A 23,173-nucleotide genomic window follows, 5' to 3' on the forward strand; every position below is an offset into this window, starting at 1 on the left:
TGAAGGTTAAATAGGTTTGGAACTTTTGTTTTCTTCGTTTTTCTAGAAATAGCGATTTTATAGTGGTTAGTCTACCAATTTATGAAGAATTATGAAGTTTTGCTAAATTAATTGACAAAAAATTTTAAAAGATTCCCAAGTACCATGAAATACAGTTTAATATACATTAATACAAATGTATAATGTGTTTAGAAATTTTAAAACAACACTAAAGATCATAGGCTTAAGTATATAGAGCGTATATCGAAAAATTCAATATTTTCGTAGGGGTTAACACATAGATTTTGAGAAATTTTCAAAAATATAAAAATAATATTTTAATGCATAAATTAATCATTCACCAACATATGATGAAGGTTAAATAGGTTTGGAACTTTTGTTGTCTTCGTTATTCTAGAAAATAGTGATTTTATAGTGGTTAGTCCACCAATTTATGAAGTATTATGAAGTTTTGCTAAATTAATTGACAAACAATTTTAAAATATGCCCAAGTACCATGAAATAGAGTTTAATATACATTAATACAAATGTATAATGTGTTTAAAAATTTTAAAACAACACAAAAGATCATAGGCTTAAGTATATAGAGTATTTACCGAAAAACTCTATATTTTCGTAGGGTTAAAACATAGATTTTGAGAAATTTTAAAAAATATAAAAATACTATTTTAATGCATGATTTCATCATTCACCAACATATGATAAAGGTTAAAGAGGTTTGGAACTTTTCTTGTCTTCGTTTCTCTAGAAAATAGTGATTTTATAGTAGTTAATCCAATAATTTAGGGAGTATTATGAAGTTTTACTAAAATAATAGACATAAAAATAAAATGATGCCAATGTACCATGAAATTGAGTTTAATATACATTAATAAAAATTTAGAATGTGTTTATAAATTTTAAAACAACACTACCGGTCATAGGCTTAAGTAAATAGAGCATTTACGGAAAAGTTCAATATTTTCGTAGGGGTTAACACATAGATTTTGAGAAAAGATCAAAAATATGAAAATATTGTATTAATGCATAGCTGCATCCTGCACTAACATATGATGAAGTTCAAAGAGGTTTGAAACTTTTTTGTCTCCGTTTCTCTAGATAATAGCGATTTTATAGTGGTTAGTCCACCAATTTAAGGAGTATTATAGTGTTATACTAAAATAATTGAAAAAAAATTGAAACGATACCCGTGTACCATCAAAAAGAGAGTTTAATATATATTAATACAAATATAGAATATGTTTAGAAATTTTAAATCAACACTAAAGATCATAGGCTTAAGTATATAGAGCGTATATCAAAAAAAATTTAATACTTCCGTAGGGGTTAACACATAGATTTTGAGAAATTTTCAAAAATATAAAAATACTATTTTAATGCATAATTTCATTATTCACCAACATATGATGAAGGTTAAAGAGGTTTGGAACTTTTTTTGTCTTCGTTTCTCTAGAAAATAGCGATTTTATAGTGGTTTGTTCACCAATTTAAGAAATATTATGAAGTTTTGCTAAATTAATTGACAAAAAATTTTAAAAGATGCCCAAGTACCATGAATTAGAGTTTAATATACATTAATACAAATGTATAATGTGTTTAAAAATTTTAAAACAACACTAAAGATCATAGGCTTAAGTATATAGAGCGTATATCGAAAAATTCAATATTTTCGTAGGGGTTAACACATAGATTTTAAGAAATTTTCAAAATTATAAAAATACTATTTTAATGCATAATTTCATCATTCAGCAACATATGATGAAGGTTAAATAGGTTTGGAACTTTTGTTTTCTTCGTTTTTCTAGAAATAGCGATTTTATAGTGGTTAGTCTACCAATTTATGAAGAATTATGAAGGTTTGCTAAATTAATTGACAAAAAAATTTAAAAGATGCCCAAGTACCATGAAATACAGTTTAATATACATTAATACAAATGTATAATGTGTTTAGAAATTTTAAAACAACACTAAAGATCATAGGCTTAAGTATATAGAGCGTATATCGAAAAATTCAATATTTTCGTAGGGGTTAACACATAGATTTTGAGAAATTTTCAAAAATATAAAAATAATATTTTAATGCATAAATTAATCATTCACCAACATATGATGAAGGTTAAATAGGTTTGGAAATTTTGTTGTCTTCGTTATTCTAGAAAATAGTGATTTTATAGTGGTTAGTCCACCAATTTATGAAGTATTATGAAGTTTTGCTAAATTAATTGACAAACAATTTTAAAAGATGCCCAAGTACCATGAAATAGAGTTTAATATACATTAATACAAATGTATAATGTGTTTAAAAATTTTAAAACAACACAAAAGATCATAGGCTTAAGTATATAGAGTATTTACCGAAAAACTCTATATTTTCGTAGGGTTAAAACATAGATTTTGAGAAATTTTAAAAAATATAAAAATACTATTTTAATGCATGATTTCATCATTCACCAACATATGATAAAGGTTAAAGAGGTTTGGAACTTTTGTTGTCTTCGTTTCTCTAGAAAATAGTGATTTTATAGTAGTTAATCCAATAATTTAGGGAGTATTATGAAGTTTTACTAAAATAATAGACATAAAAATAAAATGATGCCAATGTACCATGAAATTGAGTTTAATATACATTAATAAAAATTTAGAATGTGTTTAGAAATTTTAAAACAACACTACCGGTCATAGGCTTAAGTAAATAGAGCATTTACGGAAAAGTTCAATATTTTCGTAGGGGTTAACACATAGATTTTGAGAAAAGATCAAAAATATGAAAATATTGTATTAATGCATAGCTGCATCCTGCACTAACATATGATGAAGTTCAAAGAGGTTTGAAACTTTGTTTTCTCCGTTTCTCTAGATAATAGCGATTTTATAGTGGTTAGTCCACCAATTTAAGGAGTATTATAGTGTTATACTAAAATAATTGAAAAAAAATTGAAACGATACCCGTGTACCATAAAAGAGAGTTTAATATATATTAATACAAATATAGAATATGTTTAGAAATTTTAAATCAACACTAAAGATCATAGGCTTAAGTATATAGAGCGTATATCAAAAAAATTTAATACTTCCGTAGGGGTTAACACATAGATTTTGAGAAATTTTCAAAAATATAAAAATACTATTTTAATGCATAATTTCATTATTCACCAACATATGATGAAGGTTAAAGAGGTTTGGAACTTTTTTTGTCTTCGTTTCTCTAGAAAATAGCGATTTTATAGTGGTTTGTTCACCAATTTAAGAAATATTATGAAGTTTTGCTAAATTAATTGACAAACAATTTTAAAAGATGCCCAAGTACCATGAATTAGAGTTTAATATACATTAATACAAATGTATAATGTGTTTAAAAATTTTAAAACAACACTAAAGATCATAGGCTTAAGTATATAGAGCGTATATCGAAAAATTCAATATTTTCGTAGGGGTTAACACATAGATTTTAAGAAATTTTCAAAATTATAAAAATACTATTTTAATGCATAATTTCATCATTCACCAACATATGGTGAAGGTTAAATAGGTTTGGAACTTTTGTTTTCTTCGTTTTTCTAGAAATAGCGATTTTATAGTGGTTAGTCTACCAATTTATGAAGAATTATGAAGTTTTGCTAAATTAATTGACAAAAAATTTTAAAAGATGCCCAAGTACCATGAAATACAGTTTAATATACATTAATACAAATGTATAATGTGTTTAGAAATTTTAAAACAACACTAAAGATCATAGGCTTAAGTATATAGAGCGTATATCGAAAATTCAATATTGACAAAAAATTCAATAATTCAAAATTTTAAAACAACACATAGATTTTTAGAAATTTTCAAAAATATAAAAATAATATTTTAATGCATAAAGTAATCATTCACCAACATATGATGAAGGTTAAATAGGTTTGGAAATTTTGTTGTCTTCGTTATTCTAGAAAATAGTGATTTTATAGTGGTTAGTCCACCAATTTATGAAGTATTATGAAGTTTTGCTAAATTAATTGACAAACAATTTTAAAAGATGCCCAAGTACCATGAAATAGAGTTTAATATACATTAATACAAATGTATAATGTGTTTAAAAATTTTAAAACAACACAAAAGATCATAGGCTTAAGTATATAGAGTATTTACCGAAAAACTCTATATTTTCGTAGGGTTAAAACATAGATTTTGAGAAATTTTAAAAAATATAAAAATACTATTTTAATGCATGATTTCATCATTCACCAACATATGATAAAGGTTAAAGAGGTTTGGAACTTTTGTTGTCTTCGTTTCTCTAGAAAATAGTGATTTTATAGTAGTTAATCCAATAATTTAGGGAGTATTATGAAGTTTTACTAAAATAATAGACATAAAAATAAAATGATGCCAATGTACCATGAAATTGAGTTTAATATACATTAATAAAAATTTAGAATGTGTTTAGAAATTTTAAAACAACACTACCGGTCATAGGCTTAAGTAAATAGAGCATTTACGGAAAAGTTCAATATTTTCATAGGGGTTAAATATAGATTTTGAGAAAAGATCAAAAATATGAAAATATTGTATTAATGCATAGCTGCATCCTGCACTAACATATGATGAAGTTCAAAGAGGTTTGAAACTTTTTTTTCTCCGTTTCTCTAGATAATAGCGATTTTATAGTGGTTAGTCCACCAATTTAAGGAGTATTATAGTGTTATACTAAAATAATTGAAAAAAAATTGAAACGATACCCGTGTACCATAAAAGAGAGTTTAATATATATTAATACAAATATAGAATATGTTTAGAAATTTTAAATCAACACTAAAGATCATAGGCTTAAGTATATAGAGCGTATATCAAAACAATTTAATACTTCCGTAGGGGTTAACACATAGATTTTGAGAAATTTTCAAAAATATAAAAATACTATTTTAATGCATAATTTCATTATTCACCAACATATGATGAAGGTTAAAGAGGTTTGGAACTTTTTTTGTCTTCGTTTCTCTATAAAATAGCGATTTTATAGTGGTTTGTTCACCAATTTAAGAAATATTATGAAGTTTTGCTAAATTAATTGACAAACAATTTTAAAAGATGCCCAAGTACCATGAATTAGAGTTTAATATACATTAATACAAATGTATAATGTGTTTAAAAATTTTAAAACAACACTAAAGATCGTAGGCTTAAGTATATAGAGCGTATATCGAAAAATTTAATATTTTCGTAGGGGTTAACACATAGATTTTAAGAAATTTTCAAAATTATAAAAATACTATTTTAATGCATAATTTCATCATTCACCAACATATGATGAAGGTTAAATAGGTTTGGAACTTTTGTTTTCTTCGTTTTTCTAGAAATAGCGATTTTATAGTGGTTAGTCTACCAATTTATGAAGAATTATGAAGTTTTGCTAAATTAATTGACAAAAAAATTTAAAAGATGCCCAAGTACCATGAAATACAGTTTAATATACATTAATACAAATGTATAATGTGTTTAGAAATTTTAAAACAACACTAAAGATCATAGGCTTAAGTATATAGAGCGTATATCGAAAAATTCAATATTTTCGTAGGGGTTAACACATAGATTTTGAGAAATTTTCAAAAATATAAAAATAATATTTTAATGCATAAATTAATCATTCACCAACATATGATGAAGGTTAAATAGGTTTGGAACTTTTGTTGTCTTCGTTATTCTAGAAAATAGTGATTTTATAGTGGTTAGTCCACCAATTTATGAAGTATTATGAAGTTTTGCTAAATTAATTGACAAACAATTTTAAAATATGCCCAAGTACCATGAAATAGAGTGTAATATACATTAATACAAATGTATAATGTGTTTAAAAATTTTAAAACAACACAAAAGATCATAGGCTTAAGTATATAGAGTATTTACCGAAAAACTCTATATTTTCGTAGGGTTAAAACATAGATTTTGAGAAATTTTAAAAAATATAAAAATACTATTTTAATGCATGATTTCATCATTCACCAACATATGATAAAGGTTAAAGAGGTTTGGAACTTTTGTTGTCTTCGTTTCTCTAGAAAATAGTGATTTTATAGTAGTTAATCCAATAATTTAGGGAGTATTATGAAGTTTTACTAAAGTAATAGACATAAAAATAAAATGATGCCAATGTACCATGAAATTGAGTTTAATATACATTAATAAAATTTTAGAATGTGTTTAGAAATTTTAAAACAACACTACCGGTCATAGGCTTAAGTAAATAGAGCATTTACGGAAAAGTTCAATATTTTCGTAGGGGTTAACACATAGATTTTGAGAAAAGATCAAAAATATGAAAATATTGTATTAATGCATAGCTGCATCATGCACTAACATATGATGAATTTCAAAGAGGTTTGAAACTTTTTTGTCTCCGTTTCTCTAGATAATAGCGATTTTATAGTTGTTAGTCCACCAATTTAAGGAGTATTATAGTGTTATACTAAAATAATTAAAAAAAAATTGAAACGATACCCGTGTACCATAAAAGAGAGTTTAATATATATTAATACAAATATAGAATATGTTTAGAAATTTTAAATCAACACTAAAGATCATAGGCTTAAGTATATAGAGCGTATATCAAAATATAAAAATACTATTTTAATGCATAATTTCATCATTCACCAACATATGATGAAGGTTAAAGAGGTTTGGAACTTCTGTTGTCTTCGTTTCTCTAGAAAATAGCGATTTTATAGTGGTTAGTCCACCAATTTATGAAGTATTATGAAGTTTTGCTAAATTAATTGACAAAAAAAATTAAAACGATGTTTGTGTACCACGAAAGAGAGTTTAATATACATTAACACAAATGTGGAATGGGTTTAGAAATTTTAAAACAACACTAAATATCATAGGCTTAAGAATATAGAGCATATACCGAAACATTTAATATTTTCGTAGGGGTTGTTAACCCATAGATTTAGAGAAAATTTCAAAAATATGAAAATCCTATTTTAATCCTTCACCAACAAATGATGAAGATCAAAGAGGTTTGAAACTTTTGTTGTTTTCGTTTCTCTAGAAAATAGCAATTTTATAGTGGTTAGTCCACCAATTTAGAAAGTATTATGAATTTTTGCTAAATTAATTGACAAACAATTTTAAAAGATCCCCAAGTACCATGAAATAGAGTTTAATATACATTAATACAAATGTAGAATGTGTTTAGAAATTTTAAACAACACTAAACATCATAGACTTAAGTATACATAGCATTTACCGAAAAACTCAATATTTTCGTAGGGGTTAACACATAGATTTTGAGAAAATTACAAAAATATGAAAATACTATTTTAATGCATAGTTTCATCCTTCACCAACATATGATCAAGGTCAAAAAGGTTTTGACTTTTGTTGTATCCGTTTCTCTAGAAAATAGCGATTTTATAATGGTTAGTACACCAATTTAGAGAGTATTATGAAATTTTACTAAATTAATAGACATAAAAAGTAAAATGATGCCCATGTACCATGAAATTGAGTTTAATATACATTAATACAAATTTAGAATGTGTTTAGAAATTTTAAAACAACACTACCGGTCATAGGCTTAAGTAAATAGAGCATTTACGGAAAAGTTCAATATTTTCGTAGGGGTTAACACATAGATTTTGAGAAAAGATCAAAAATATGAAAATATTGTATTAATGCATAGCTGCATCATGCACTAACATATGATGAAGTTCAAAGAGGTTTGAAACTTTTTTGTCTCCGTTTCTCTAGATAATAGCGATTTTATAGTGGTTAGTCCACCAATTTAAGGAGTATTATAGTGTTATACTAAAATAATTGAAAAAAAATTGAAAAGATACCCGTGTACCATAAAAGAGAGTTTAATATATATTAATACAAATATAGAATATGTTTAGAAATTTTAAATCAACACTAAAGATCATAGGCTTAAGTATATAGAGCGTATATCAAAAAAAATTCAATATTTTCGTAGGGGTTAACACATCGATTTTAAGAAATTTTCAAAAATATAAAAATACTATTTTAATGCATAATTTCATCATTCACCAACATATGATGAAGTTTAAATAGGTTTGGAACTTTTGTTTTCTTCGTTTCTCTAGAAATAGCGATTTTATAGTGGTTAGTCCACCAATTTATGAAGTATTATGAAGTTTTGCTAAATTAATTGACAAAAAAAATTAAAATGATGTTCGTGTACCACGAAAGAGAGTTTAATATACATTAACACAAATGTAGAATGGGTTTAGAAATTTTAAAACAACACTAAATATCATAAGCTTAAGTATATAGAGCATATACCGAAAACTTTAATATTTTCGTAGGGGTTGTTAACACATAGATTTAGAGAAAATTTCAAAAATATGAAAATCCTATTTTAATCCTTCACCAACAAATGATGAAGATCAAAGAGGTTTGAAACTTTTGTTGTTTTCGTTTCTCTAGAAAATAGCAATTTTATAGTGGTTAGTCCACCAATTTAGAAAGTATTATGAATTTTTGCTAAATTAATTGACAAACAATTTTAAAAGATCCCCAAGTACCATGAAATAGAGTTTAATATACATTAATACAAATGTAGAATGTGTTTAGAAATTTTAAACAACACTAAATATCATAGGCTTAAGTATACATAGCATTTACCGAAAAACTCAATATTTTCGTAGGGGTTAACACATAAATTTTGAGAAATTTACAAAAATATGAAAATACTATTTTAATGCATAGTTTCATCATTCACCAACATATGATGAAGGTCAAATAGGTTTGGACTTTTGTTGTATCCGTTTCTCTAGAAAATAACGATTTTATAATGGTTAGTCTACCAATTTAAGGAGTATTATGAAGTTTTACTGAATTAATAGACATAAAAATAAAATGATGCCCATGTACCATAAAATTGAGTTTAATATACATTAGTACAAATTTAGAATGTGTTTAGAAATTTGAAAACAACACTACCGGTCATAGGCTTAAGTAAATAGAGCATTTACGGAAAAGTTCAATATTTTCGTAGGGGTTACCACATAGATTTTGAGAAAAATCAAAAATATGAAAATATTGTAGTAATGCATAGCTGCATCATGCACTAACATATGATGAAGTTCAAAGAGGTTTGAAACTTTTTTTGTCTCTGTTTCTCTAGATAAAAGTGATTTTATAGTGGTTAGTCCACCAATTTAAGTAGTATTATAATGTTATACTAAAATAATTGAAAAAAAATTGAAACGATGTCCGTGTACCATAAACGATAGTTTAATATATATTAATACAAATATAGAATATGTTTAGAAATTTTAAATCAACACTAAAGATCATATGCTTAAGTATATAGAGCGTATATCGAAAAATTCAATATTTTCGTAGGGGTTAACACATATATTTTGATAAATTTTCAAAAATATAAATATACTATTTCAATGCATAATTTCATCATTCACCAACATATGATGAAGGTTAAATAGGTTTGGAACTGTTGTTGTCTTTGTTTCTCTAGAAAATAGCAATTTTATAGTGGTTTGTCCACCAATTTATGAAGTATTATAAAGTTTTGCTATATTAATTGACAAACAATTTTAAAAGATGTCCAAGTACCATGAAATAGAGTTTAATATACATTAATACAAATGTATAATGTATTTAGAAATTTTAAAACAACACTAAAGATCATAGGCTTAAGTATATAGAGCGTATATCGAAAAATTCAATATTTTCGTATGGGTTAACATATAGATTTTGAGAAATTTTCAAAAATATAAAAATACTATTTTAATCCATAATTTCATCATTCACCAACATATGATGAAGGTTAAAGAGGTTTGGAACTTTTGTTGTCTTCGTTTCTCTAGAAAATAGCGATTTTATAATGGTTAGTCCACCAATTTAGGAAGTATTATGAAGTTTTGCTAAATTAATTGACAAACAATTTTAAAAGATGCCCAAGTACCATGAAAAAGAGTTTAATATACATTAATACAAATGTAGAATGTGTTTAGAAATTTTAAAACAACATAAAGATCATAGGCTTAAGTTTATAGAGCGTATATCGAAAAATTCAATATTTTTGTAGGGACACATAGATTTTGGGAAATTTTCAAAAATATAAAAATACTATTTTAATGCATAATTTCATCATTCACCAACATATGATGAAGGTTAAAGAGGTTTGAAACTTTTGTTGTCTTCGTTTCTCTAGAAAATAGCGATTTTATAGTAGTTAATCCAACAATTTAGGGGGTATTATGAAGTTTTACTAAAATTATTGACAAAAAAATCAAAACGATGTCCGTGTACCACGAAGAGAGTTAAATATACATTAACACAAATGTAGAATGGGTTTAGAAATTTTAAAACAACACTAAATATCATAGGCTTAAGTATATAGAGCATATACCGAAAAATTTAATATTTTCGTAAGGGGGGTTAACATATAGATTTTGAGAGATTTTCCAAAATATTAAATACTATTTTAATGCATAGTTTCCTCCTTCACCAACATATGATGAAGTTGAAAGAGGTTTGGAACTTTTATTGTCTCTGTTTCTCTAGAAAATAGCGATTTTATAAGGCATAGACCACCAATTTAAGGAGTATTATGAAGTTTTACTAAATTAATTGACAAAATATTAAAAAGATCCCCATGTACTATGAAAGAGACTTTAATATACATTAATACAAATGTAGAATATGTTTAAAAAATTTAAAACAACACTAAAGATCATAGGCTTAAGTATATAGAGCATATACCGAAAAATTCAATATTTTCGTATGGGTTAACACAATAAATTTTGAGAAAAATTCAAAAATATAAAAATACTGTATTAATGCATAGTTTTATCATTCACCAAAATATATTGAAGTTCAAAGAGGTTTTAAACTTTTGTTGTCTCCGTTTCTCTAGAAAATAGCAATTTTATAAGGCATAGTCCACCAATTTTGGGAGTATTATGAAGTTTTACTAAATTAATTTGACAAAAATTAAAACGATGTCCATGTACTATGAAAAATAATTTAATATATATTAATACAAATGTATAATGTGTTTAAAAATTTAAAAACAACACTAAAGATCATAGGCTTAAGTATATAGAGCATTTACCGAAAAACTCAATATTTTAGAAAAAATTTCAAAAATATGAAAATACTATTTTAATGCATAATTTCATTATTCACCAACATATGAAAAAAGGTCAAAGAGGTTTGGAAATTTTGTTGTTTTCGCTTCTCTAGAAAATAGCAATTTTTAATGGTTATTCCACCAATTTAGGGAGTATTATGAAGTTTTACTAAATTAATTGACAAAAAATTGAAATGATGTCCATGTACCATGAAATTATGTTTAATATACATTAATACAAATGTAGAATGTGTTTAGAAATTTTAAAACAACACTAAAGATCATAGGCTTAAGTATATAGAGCATTTACCGAAAAACTCAATATTTTCGTAGGGGTTAACACATAGATTTTGAAAAAATTAAAAATATCAAAACACTTTTTTAATGCATAGTGCATCATTCACTAACATATGATGAAGTTCAAAGAGGTTTAGAACTTTGGTTGTGTACGTTTCTCTAGAAAATAGCGATTTTATAGTGATTAATCCACCAATTTAGGGAGTATTATGAAGTTTTACTAAATTAATTGACAAAAAATTAAAACGATCCCTATGTACCATGAAAGAGAGTTTAATATACATTAACACAAATGTAAAATGTGTTTAGAAATTTGAAAACAATACTAAAGATCATAGGCTTAAGTATACAGAGCATATAATGAAAAATTCAATATTTTCGTAAGGGTTAACATATAGATTTTAAATTCAAAAATTTGAAAATACTGAATTAATGCATTGTTGCATCATGCATTAACATATGATGAAGCTTAAAGAGGTTTGGAACTTTTGTTGTCTCCGTTTCTCTAGAAAATAGCGATTTTATAAGGGATAATCCACCAATTAAGGGAGTATTATGAAGTTTTACTAAATTAATTGACAAAAAATTAAAACGATGCCCATGTACCATGAAAGAGAATTTAATATACATTAATACAAATGTAGAATGTGTTTAGAAAATTTAAAACAACACTAAAGATCATAGGCTTAAGTATATAGAGCATTTACCGAAAAACTCAATATTTTCATAGTGGTTAACACATAGATTTAGAGAAAATTTCAAAAATATGAAGATACTATTTTAATGCATAATTTCATCATTCACCAACATATGATGAAATTCAAAGAGGTTTGGAACTTTTTTTGTCTCCGTTTTTCTAGAAAATAGCGATTTTATAGTGGTTAATTCACCAATTAAGGGAGTATTACGAAATTTTACTAAATTAATTGACAAAAAATTAAAACGATATCCATGTACCATGAAAAAGAGTTTAATATATATTAATGCAAATGTAGAATGTGTTTAGAAATATTAAAACAATACTAAAGATTATAAGCTTCAATATATAGAACATTCATCGAAAAATTCAATATTTTCGTTAGGTTAACGTCATCATAGTAGGCCATTGGGAAAAAATGTAGGCCCTATCATTATTATTTTTTAATTATTATTAAAAAAAAATCTAAAAGTAACTAACAAAAAATATTTAATCTAGATTAAAATATTTTATTTGATTACATTTTTAAAAAAATTATTTAAATTGCAAACTAATACATATATCTTAACAAAAGAAAAACTCAAAAAAAAATTGGAGTGGGCCCTGGGAGTCACATTTACCGCCCCATATAATATACCGGCCCTGCTAGTGTATTTATTCAACGTATTATCTCGAAAATATAATTTGATTGAGCAATAATCCTATGAAATATCAAGTTTTTAAGCCAAATTAAACCACAGAGAGAAAATAATATTTTATGAAAATTATTGTTATAGATAATTCTTATGCTTTTCAATATATGGTAGTCAAAAAAAAAAACTTTTTCAGAATGAGAAACAAAGTGAAAATAGGTGTCGATAGAAAATACATACCATAAAAATTAAAATGTAATTTGTGCGTGTTTTTAATGTTTGTAGACAAAATTGTTCATGAAAATTATTATATGTGGTATTAAGAAATAAGAAAGTACTCATATAGGCAGAAAATCAAATGTATATTTACTTTGACTAGGAATAAATATAAGAATATATGTATATTTACTTTGACTAAAAATATCATAAAGACTGGAATTTCATCAATGAGTTTTATTTAATATTTCTACAAAAATTATTCAAGAGATAATTTTATAATTTGGTAATAAGAAATAAAAAAATTACTAACCAAGTAAGACATTACTATAAATATATATATATATATATATATATATATGCATTTACTTTGACTAGGAGTTACATATTTACTATGCCTAGGTATTAAATAGTAGTTTGACTAAAAATTCACATTTGCGTTATTTTTGCCTATAAATATAATGTAATCCGAAAAGTTGGTCATCAGTTAAAGTTTATTCTCTTCAATCATCTTAAGCCTAAAGAAAAAAAAAATGAAGATCTCTTTTTCTTCTGTTATCTTTGTACTCATGGTCGTTTTCATCATTTCTTCTTCGGGTAAAGTTTTATTATTTGTTTAGAAAATTTCTCCACAAACAAATTTTTTTTGTTATATTCTTAGTTTAACTGAGAATTTTGTGACGTCAATGTAAATGTTTTTTTTTGTTATATTTTGTTACAATTATAATTAATAGGAAACAAGAAAATGATTGGAGAAGCAAAGGATTGTTTTCAAACGTGGACATGTGAAGGAGGAAAGAAATGCAGAGATAAGTGCATGGCTGAATACAAAGGAATTGGAAGGTGTGATGAGATCACTGCTCCTATAGTTCCTCCCCAATGTAATTGCTATTATCCTTGCTAGTTGCTAATATCTTTATACGTACAACAAATAATGATTCGTCTTATATGATAACATATGTAAACCTTTTATATGTTAAATCTTATGTGATTCAAAGAATAAACTTATCTAAAAGTGAATTCTATGATGTGCTTGTCTATAGTCTCTTGTCCTTTGATCTATTTCCTCTTCCACAATCTTCAATCCAAACTGTTAATAATAATGTAATGTTTCAACGTATTATCTGGAAAATTGAATTTGATTGAGCAATAATCGTATTAAGTATCAAGTTTTGAAGCCAAAACAAACCAGAGAAAATAATATGTTAATTACCGAATTTATTAGACATCAATTCACACATAAAATTTGTAATCCAATAGTTTTTATTTTATACATTCGGAGTTGATAAAGTGAAATATATCACACAGAATATGGTGCAGTCTGCTTTATTCAAATGTCATATTCTTTACTTGAATAATTGAGTTGATATGTAATGTTCCCAACCGCTAGGGAAAACCCACTTGAAAAAACGGACAATAACCAAAGTAGTTTTCTTTAAAATCAGGTCTGACTTTTGGATTAGGAAGGGAAGACTTATGTAACTGGAATTGCAAAGTAATAGGCTAATAGCTCTGTTTCACTTATAACTATGAGCTTCCGAGCGTTTTATGGATGTTTTGCCACCTTAAAGGCAGCGGCTGCAGCAGCTCCAGACAATATCCAAACCTGCTAAACCATATATGTATATTTACTTTGACTAGAAGTTAAAATGATAATTTCATCAATGAGTTTATTTAATTTGGTAATAAGAAACAAATAAAAATACTCAAATTAGATATGTATATTTACTTTGACTAGGAATTACATATTTTCTTTGGCTAGTAATTAATATCACATTGACGAGAAATTACATAATAACTGCGATCTTTACCTATAAATTCTAAAGGTAGACCATCAGTTAAAGGACACTAGAGCAACGCTCCATCATCTCAAGCTTTGAGGCTATACGAGCAACGGAGCAACAAAACCATCTACGATGTTATTCAGGTACACCATCGGAGTGTTACCTATCAACTGTCAGATAACACATAGAACAAATCACAAGGAACTAAGTACAAAACGGGAACAGAGAAACTTAGAACGTGACCGTTACAACTGACCCACACTATGTAGTCATGAAGCTCCTCTATCTTCTTTACCTTATTTTAGTTTATACTTAGTCCAACATAGCTTAGCAAAGTAGTTACAAAAACTCTTATTCTTTGTAAATGTTAGTTCCCATAAAGGATGAATAAATTTGAAATTTCATCAAAAAAAACTGATGGAAAAAGTTCATAAGATCTCGGATGTACTTGAGTCACGTCATCCTTGATAAAGCACTCCATGCTAATAAGGGTCTTTGAAGTTCCTGCAAGAGTTAAAGAACCAATCAGCGACTGTGTAAGCAACAAGACAGTGTCCGCTTTAAAACTGCTTCGGATTCGATTCAGTGGAGTGAAAACGAGACAATTTATGATTTTTAAAACTCAAACTGGAAAAAATGAAAACCAGAGTCGAACGCAGGTTTGAACAGCAGAAAAACATGAGTGTATCAAACTAATTAAAAAGATGTAGCAAATGATGTATCTCAGCGAGTAATGCAAAGCATGCATTGGTGTTCTTATGATGAAAATCAAACATAAAGAGGAGAAATTATTCAAGTTGGAAAATTTAGGAGGAAAAAGAGAATGACATAAATATATCATCAAGTACACTACGCATGCATCAATAATTGCCACGTACAATATATAATTAACACAGCGCATGAAACTCGTGATGAATACTTTAATACTACATTTCTATAGTAGTGTTAGTTATGTTTCTTACAGCCTATTTTTTAATTGTTACTACATAATTCCCTAACATTTTCTGCCACCTCACGTTGACAAGTTTAGTTTCTTGGACACTAGTATAGAGTAATTAGATTGCTTTAAACATTAGCAAATCGGCGAGGATTTCGCTTTAATTTTGTTTATTTGTTCTTTGTAGAAATTTATCAACATACGTTACTTACGTTTACGTACATTACATGCATGTCTAGAATTTTCTTAATTTATTCTGGACGCAATATTACGTCATTTCAAGTCAAACAACACTTCTTATGTGTTGTCAAAAATGAGAAAACCAGTATCTTGATACTTTATTACATAACCGAACCGAATTAAGTAGTAGTAGTAGACTAGTAGTGGATGATAAGTCTCTCTCATTCAATTGCCAAATTCTCTGCTTCACATCTGATCGAGTCGAACATTGGAGTCGATAAGTAACGTTCCCCGCCACTCGGGAAAACCACCTGCATACCGGACGAGATAAGTAGATAACCGAGTTATTCATTTTAAAATCCGGTTTGATTTCGGCCTAAAGATAAAAGGTTGGTTTATTATAACTCTGTTTCACTTACAACTATGAGCTTCCCAGCGTTTTCTGGCCGTTTTGCCACTTTTATAGCAGCGGCCGCAGCAGCTCCGGATGATATTCCAACCTGACAGACAATAACACTTATCATAAACGTTGGTTTTTATGGTTTAAACCGAAAAGAAAATCAATAAACCGACAGATTTAATTATACCAATAATCCTTCTTTCAGGGCAAGAAGTTTGGCTGTTTCAATTGCTTCCACACTTGTCACCTGAAAATGGAGATAGCTAATAGAGTTCAAGAACAGACACACAAAAAAAAATACTGATAAAGTTTTAGCTACAACATTACTTGAATGACTTCATCAAGAACGCTAAAATCCAAATTGTCTGGGATGAGTCCAGCTCCAATACCTTGGATCCCATGTGGACCTACAAACCGTGTAACCAATGAAATGTTATGTTCATTACAATATGTGTGTTAGACTCAAGAAAAATATTTAAAAGCTTGAGTGCCAAAAAGAGAGACTAACTCACCAGGTTGCCTTCTAATATTAACTTTGATTCTAATATTAATAATTTTTTTTTGTTTAAATATTAGAGTTGAATGCTCAAGAACAAGAGTTGTAAGCTTGAGTACAGCACTCTCTGCAGGTTCCACACCATAAACCTGTTGATAAAAAAAATGCTCTGAGTAGTATCTAACAAATGTTCTGTAATATATCAGGTTTGTACCTTAAAGTCTTTATTCTTCTCCTTGAGAAACTTCCCTGCTCCAGAGATCGTTCCACCAGTCCCAACACCAACAACCAACATATCTACTTTCTCTGCAGAGTCTCTCCATATCTCTGGACCAGTGGTTTCGTAATGAGACTGCAGAGAAACCAATTTTTTATTAAATTAAAAAGAATATGTAGAAAAAGAGTGATGTGAAAGGAGAGTCCATAAATATATACTTGTGGGTTTGAAGGGTTTCTGAATTGCTCTAGCATGAAACCATCTGGAGTTTTGCTTAATATCTCTTCAGCTTTGACAATGACTCCTATAACGCCTTTGCTTGGATCAGTGAGGTGAAGCTCTGCACCTAATGCTAGAAGTACTATTCTTCTCTCAATGCTCACTGATGCAGGCATTGTAATCACAACTTTGTAACCTCTAGCTGCTCCGACCATTGCTATACCAATCCCGGTGTTACCAGATGTTGGCTCAATCAATATGTTCTGAATGTAGTAAGTAAATCACAAAGATTTTTAAACTAAGAATTTTGATTCTAATATTAATGAGCTTATTTGTTTTAATTGTTTGTACCTTGCCGGGAGAAATGAGTCCCTTGTCTTCTGCATCTTTAATCATTCCATAAGCAATTCTACCAAGCAGAAGATATCATTCTTTTTTTTTTTGTAACACATAATTCATTAATCTTAAATCAGTTAGTTGGGGCCATAAGTGTTCCCTCAACTACAATTGTTTCAGCTGCTAATAAAGCAGTCTTTGCTAGCATATCAGCCTGACCATTTCTCTCCCGAGAAATCCAGACAAAGGAGACAAACTCGAAAATAGACGCAAAAGATATAATATCAGCAAGAATTCCATAGAGCTCAGGTATGCATCTTCCAGAGTTTAAAGCATCTATTAGCTGGGACGAGTCCGCCTCGAAACAAACCACCTTCAGCTCTTCTCTAGTTCCTGCTTTGACAGCTTCAAACAGTGCTAAAGCTTCCGCCATTGGAGCTGAAGTCACTTGAGAGGTACTACATTTGAACGTCCTAATACCTGAAGGGGAGTGGATAACCCAGCCTAAACCCGCCGCTGTGCCTCGAGGGTTCCAGGCTGCATCGGATCTGATGGTCACCGCACCAGGTGGGAGGTGGGCTTCTGGCATCTTTCTTTGGAGGTGAGAAGGCTTCTGCTCCTTTCGCTGCTGGGAGTCCCATTCTTTTGCTAAAGATATCGCTGTTGATAGGGTGTCCTCTGGCGATCCCGAATGGCCTTCAAAGACAAATTTGTTGCGCGCTTTCCACAAGTGCCAGAGGATCCACGGAGCAAGTGTATCAGAGACTACCCCCGAGGGGGGGAGACAAGTTTTGGAGCAGATAGCCGCCCAATTTGCTGCCAAATCTACCATTCCGCTGCTCTCCACCTCGGCCTTGAAAGGCGCAAGACTCCACACCTTTTGGGCATATGGACAGTGAAAGAACAGATGAATTATAGATTCGGAGCCTCCACAGCGCTTACATCGCGGGTCTAGCGGCACATGACGCTCAACTAGTCGTTCGCCCACAGGAAGAGCACCTTTTAGCAGCTTCCAAGAGAAGAGCTTAACTTTTGGAGCTACATCGAGTCTCCAGATGCTCTTATTCCAGTTGATAGGATCTTCTCCTGCAAGTGCATTTCCAGCCTCAAGAAAGTCTACTGCAGAGAAATACCCTGACTTGACGGAGTACTCTCCTATCTTCGTTCCCAGCCAAATAAGTTTATCCGGAGCCCCGGTTTGGCTTGTCCTTATCCTCTGTATCTTTTCCTCATACCCAGGGAGGTAGAGTTGAATTTTTTGCAGGTCCCAGTCACACGATTCAGCCTGCAACAGGTCTGAAACCTTGAGCTCCAAGAGAGATTCACATACTGGTCCCATTGGTCTTTCTTTGTGACAGGGGTTTAGCCATGGGTCTCTCCAAACCGAGATAGACTGGCCATTGCCTACTAGCCATCCCATGTTCTTAATCAACAGGTCCCTCCCCTTCAAAATACTTCGCCATCCATGCGACATAGCTGAGGATTCAGAAGCGAGAAGGATGTTATTTTGAGGGCAATATTTTCCGAAAAGCACTCTACCAAGCAGGCAGTTGGGATTTTGTAGCAAGCGCCAGCCCACTTTTGCTAGTAATGCAACATTATAGCTTTGAAAATCCCGGAAGCCCAAACCTCCTGCTGCTTTCGGTTTAGCCATCGAGTCCCACGAAATCCATGCCATCTTCCGGGTGCTTTCATTGTTATCCCACCAGTATCTCGTCACTGCAGATTGCAGACGATTGCAGAGCGAGACTGGCAGTTCAAAGTACGACATGGAGTAGGAAGGAACTGCTGTTAAGACACTTTGGATCATGACCAATTTCCCTGCTGAAGATAAGTACTTATTGGACCAGCTGAAAAATATTTAAAAGCTTGAGTGCCAAAAAGAGAGACTAACTCACCAGGTTGCCTTCTAATATTAACTTTGATTCTAATATTAATAATTTTTTTTTGTTTAAATATTAGAGTTGAATGCTCAAGAACAAGAGTTGTAAGCTTGAGTACAGCACTCTCTGCAGGTTCCACACCATAAACCTGTTGATAAAAAAAATGCTCTGAGTAGTATCTAACAAATGTTCTGTAATATATCAGGTTTGTACCTTAAAGTCTTTATTCTTCTCCTTGAGAAACTTCCCTGCTCCAGAGATCGTTCCACCAGTCCCAACACCAACAACCAACATATCTACTTTCTCTGCAGAGTCTCTCCATATCTCTGGACCAGTGGTTTCGTAATGAGACTGCAGAGAAACCAATTTTTTATTAAATTAAAAAGAATATGTAGAAAAAGAGTGATGTGAAAGGAGAGTCCATAAATATATACTTGTGGGTTTGAAGGGTTTCTGAATTGCTCTAGCATGAAACCATCTGGAGTTTTGCTTAATATCTCTTCAGCTTTGACAATGACTCCTATAACGCCTTTGCTTGGATCAGTGAGGTGAAGCTCTGCACCTAATGCTAGAAGTACTATTCTTCTCTCAATGCTCACTGATGCAGGCATTGTAATCACAACTTTGTAACCTCTAGCTGCTCCGACCATTGCTATACCAATCCCGGTGTTACCAGATGTTGGCTCAATCAATATGTTCTGAATGTAGTAAGTAAATCACAAAGATTTTTAAACTAAGAATTTTGATTCTAATATTAATGAGCTTATTTGTTTTAATTGTTTGTACCTTGCCGGGAGAAATGAGTCCCTTGTCTTCTGCATCTTTAATCATTCCATAAGCAATTCTACCAAGCAGAAGATATCATTCAATTAAACAAATTTGGAGCAAACAAAACAAAAAAAATAGAAAAAGAACATAAGCATGTTTTGGAGCAGACAAGATAAGTTATATATATATATATATATACCTGTCCTTGACACTAGAGCAAGGCTGCATCATCTCAAGCTTAGCGGCGATACGAGCAACACAACCATCTACAATGTTGTTTAGGTACACCATTGGAGTGTTACCTATCAACTGTCACACAGCATGCAAAATACATGGAACTAAGTACATAACTTCAACAAAGAAACTTAAGACAAAGTTTTTGACTCCAATGTAACAATTAATTAGAAAACAAAAAAAAAAACAAAAATACTAGAAAAATATGGATTTACTTGAGTCACGTCATCCTTGATTGAGTACTCCATGCTATAAAGATCTTTGTAATTCCTGCAAGATTAACTTCCCAGATTTGGTTACTGGAGATCAGATCACAAAGAGACTCTACTACACAGCAAGACAATGTAATCTCAAACTAATCCCAAGATTTAGGAGTTTAACATGACAATGACTGATGATTAAAGCAGTGTCTAAAACGATTGGATGAAACAAATGAGTGAATGAGGCAGAGCAAACAAATTCTTGTTCTTGAGTTGAAATCGAACCTGAAGATGTTTAGAAAACAGATGAAGAGTTCAAAAGAAACGTAATGAACTTACCAAGCTGGAGAGAGTAAAGACTGGTCCACAAAAGAGATAGATATAGAGAGAGAGGTGTTAATGGTGGTAGATAGAGTGAGAGCGATAGTACTACCGTCTATAAAGTAGAGCAACGATTGCGTATTATACCTCATCATATATACTTTTAGCACTAAGTACATAACAAACCAATACCACGTGCTAAACATACGAAATCCACACCTAACCTTCCACCTCTTCACGTGTATAACTAATTTTCTGCATTCTAGCAATTTATTACTTTAAATCTGGATTTTTTCTGATAATCTGGTGTCAGTTGTCGTATTGCGTTTCACCCCAAAAGAATTTGAGAAACAAGGTGTTCTCTTAATAAAGTTTTTAAGTAATTGATTCAAGTCATGTGTCAAATATAATAATAATAATACACTTCAGTAACTGCATCATGATGAAACAAAGGTTATACGAGAAAACTATAAATCTAATACAAAGGTTATACACAAACCCCCACTATGATTCATCCCTATTGACAAATAATTTAAAGAAGAAAACAAAAATCAAACCTAGAGAAACATCACAATAATAATACCTTAAGCAAATTTTATAACTTGAAAAATATTAAAATCTCTCATACTAATAATAACTCACCACACACACTCCAGAAGGTTAAACTCATATCAAATATCAACCTAACTGGTTATTGTCTTATTATTCCCTCTTCTTGTTTCATCATCATCATCATACACCACTCGGCATGGTCTTTAACTCATGCAATGTAGCTCTAATCTGCTCTTGAACCAGCTCTAATCTCCTCGAATACACTTCCAGCTCCAGAATCTGTTGCTTCCTCCACCGCTCATCACTCACCGCCTTGTTCCCTCCTTCAACGCCGTAACCTAACGGCCGTGTAAACACGGGACTAAACGAGCCAAAGCCATGACCATTACCACCACCTCCCATTGCAGCCATCATCATACTCGTCGTCCCGTTCATCATCTCCTTGATCACAGGAGAAACGCAGTTCTTCACAGTCTCTTCAATCAGAACACCAATGTTTCCTCCGACAACAGCTGTCGCCGGCTCGTTGAGGTTCACATTGCTAGCTGCGTTAGGTGTTTGCCCCTCAGAGGGAGTGATGATAGGTTTGTTGTCTTCCTCGATCTTCCCTATTCTCGATCTTGATCGTTTTCTTGATCCTCCGCTACTACTACTCATCATCAATCTCCTCTCAACTCCGTTCTCAGAATCAATCTCAACATTACTCGGATTCAAACCACCAGGGCTGTTAAAGTAGTTACCATTAGTATTAGTCTCCTCAAAATCCATCGCATTGTTATCCTCAAACCCAATGATCTTCCCAGTCTGATTCCAAATCTTCCTCGAGATCTCGAAGGTAGACTGATCGTGAGGGCTCTTGAAGAACACTTCCTTGCCAGAGCTAATCTTGCTCATCACGTTCCTGTACTTCTTCTTGAGCCGCCTCAGCTTCTCCACGAGCTGGTTCTTGTTGAACTCGAGCTGGAGCTTGGACTTGATCATCTCGTAAAACGGCGCCGTATCGGGCGGGTGCGAGCTGTTCCCTCCTCTGTGCGTCGCCACGTAGTCGAGGAACCCGCGGAGGAGCTCGATCTCGTCCTCGTCGGTCCAGAGCCTCTGGAAGAGGCGGCGAGAGTCGTCGATCGGCGTCGGCGGCGGGAGTGGTCTCTGGTGGTGGACGATCTCCGTCACGCGGTGCCATTTCGGGTCGGAGGAGTCGACGGGGATCACGGAGACCGGGACGGCGGATCCGGCTGGGAGCGCGACGGTTACGGCGTCTGTTGAGGAGGCGGAGACGGTTACGGTTACGGCCGTTAGATCTTCCTCTTCCGGATCGTCGTCTTCGGGTTCTTCGTTTGTTTCGGGAATCGCCACGTCATCATTCTCGTCGGTATCGGACTCTCCTCCATCTCCAGCGGCTCCTTCTTCTAGATCCGGTGATTCGAGGGAGAAAACGACGTCGCGTTGATCAGATGTCATGACGAAACGCAAAAAAATCACCGGGGAATAAAAATAGATCTGGGGCTATAGCTTGAGCTCGCGATCGGGTTAAGAGCCAAAGGAACCAGATGCGGTTGAGAGAGAGAAGTGGTGGGTTCACGAGGATTGGTTTGGTTGGTTACGCGCTTGTTGATTGGGTTGGGTGGGTAGGGGCATGGGATTCTTCGGCCCAGCCAGGGGTAGTTTCGGTGTTTCGTAGGTTGGAAACGTTTTCACGAATAGGCAAG

The 23,173-nt window shown here is 31.2% G+C and overlaps 3 protein-coding genes and 1 long non-coding RNA gene across 8 annotated transcripts; 2 read left to right on the forward strand and 2 right to left on the reverse strand.

Moving 5' to 3' along the window:
* Window positions 1–702: 702 nt before the first annotated feature.
* On the forward strand, window positions 703–3,282 carry LOC117134219. The gene is made up of 3 exons (XR_004458422.1): window positions 703–1,067; window positions 2,476–2,826; window positions 3,178–3,282. It is a non-coding gene; the product is annotated as an uncharacterized LOC117134219 (long non-coding RNA).
* A 2,734-nt stretch (window positions 3,283–6,016) lies between these two features.
* Window positions 6,017–14,622, forward strand: LOC108870526 (putative defensin-like protein 184). Of its 2 annotated transcripts, XM_033292752.1 has the most exons (4): window positions 6,017–6,357; window positions 6,655–7,349; window positions 11,873–13,537; window positions 13,675–14,622. In XM_033292752.1, the coding sequence occupies exons 3-4, from the start codon at window positions 13,474–13,476 to the stop codon at window positions 13,842–13,844; spliced, it is 234 nt and encodes a 77-aa protein (XP_033148643.1). In that variant the 5' UTR covers window positions 6,017–6,357; window positions 6,655–7,349; window positions 11,873–13,473; the 3' UTR covers window positions 13,845–14,622. The 2 variants fall into 2 exon arrangements, with proteins under 2 accessions (XP_033148643.1, XP_018511527.1); XM_018656011.2 differs by lacking the exons at window positions 6,017–6,357; window positions 6,655–7,349 and having other exon boundaries at window positions 11,596–13,537.
* Window positions 14,623–15,861: 1,239 nt separating this feature from the next.
* On the reverse strand, window positions 15,862–21,162 carry LOC103849160 (bifunctional L-3-cyanoalanine synthase/cysteine synthase D1). Of its 4 annotated transcripts, none has more exons than XM_009125965.3 (11): window positions 20,934–21,162; window positions 20,610–20,664; window positions 20,360–20,469; window positions 20,179–20,236; window positions 19,827–20,090; window positions 19,606–19,743; window positions 19,408–19,540; window positions 16,569–16,648; window positions 16,429–16,488; window positions 16,261–16,341; window positions 15,862–16,152 (listed from the first exon to the last, which is right to left on the reverse strand). In XM_009125965.3, the coding sequence occupies exons 1-11, from the start codon at window positions 21,119–21,121 to the stop codon at window positions 16,063–16,065; spliced, it is 1,257 nt and encodes a 418-aa protein (XP_009124213.3). In that variant the 5' UTR covers window positions 21,122–21,162; the 3' UTR covers window positions 15,862–16,062. The 4 variants fall into 4 exon arrangements, with proteins under 4 accessions (XP_009124213.3, XP_009124216.1, XP_033148641.1 ...); XM_009125968.3 differs by having other exon boundaries at window positions 15,870–16,152; window positions 20,880–21,026; XM_033292750.1 differs by lacking the exon at window positions 20,934–21,162 and adding an exon at window positions 20,776–20,798 and having other exon boundaries at window positions 15,870–16,152.
* Window positions 21,163–21,325: 163 nt separating this feature from the next.
* LOC103849159 (probable transcription factor At3g04930) lies at window positions 21,326–23,165 on the reverse strand. The gene has a single exon (XM_009125964.3). It carries the CDS (start codon window positions 22,923–22,925, stop codon window positions 21,648–21,650), a length of 1,278 nt encoding a protein of 425 aa, XP_009124212.1. The 5' UTR covers window positions 22,926–23,165; the 3' UTR covers window positions 21,326–21,647.
* Window positions 23,166–23,173: the final 8 nt, after the last annotated feature.

Source organism: Brassica rapa, chromosome A05, assembly GCF_000309985.2.
Source record: "Brassica rapa cultivar Chiifu-401-42 chromosome A05, CAAS_Brap_v3.01, whole genome shotgun sequence".
Classification (NCBI taxonomy): Eukaryota; Viridiplantae; Streptophyta; class Magnoliopsida; order Brassicales; family Brassicaceae; genus Brassica; species Brassica rapa.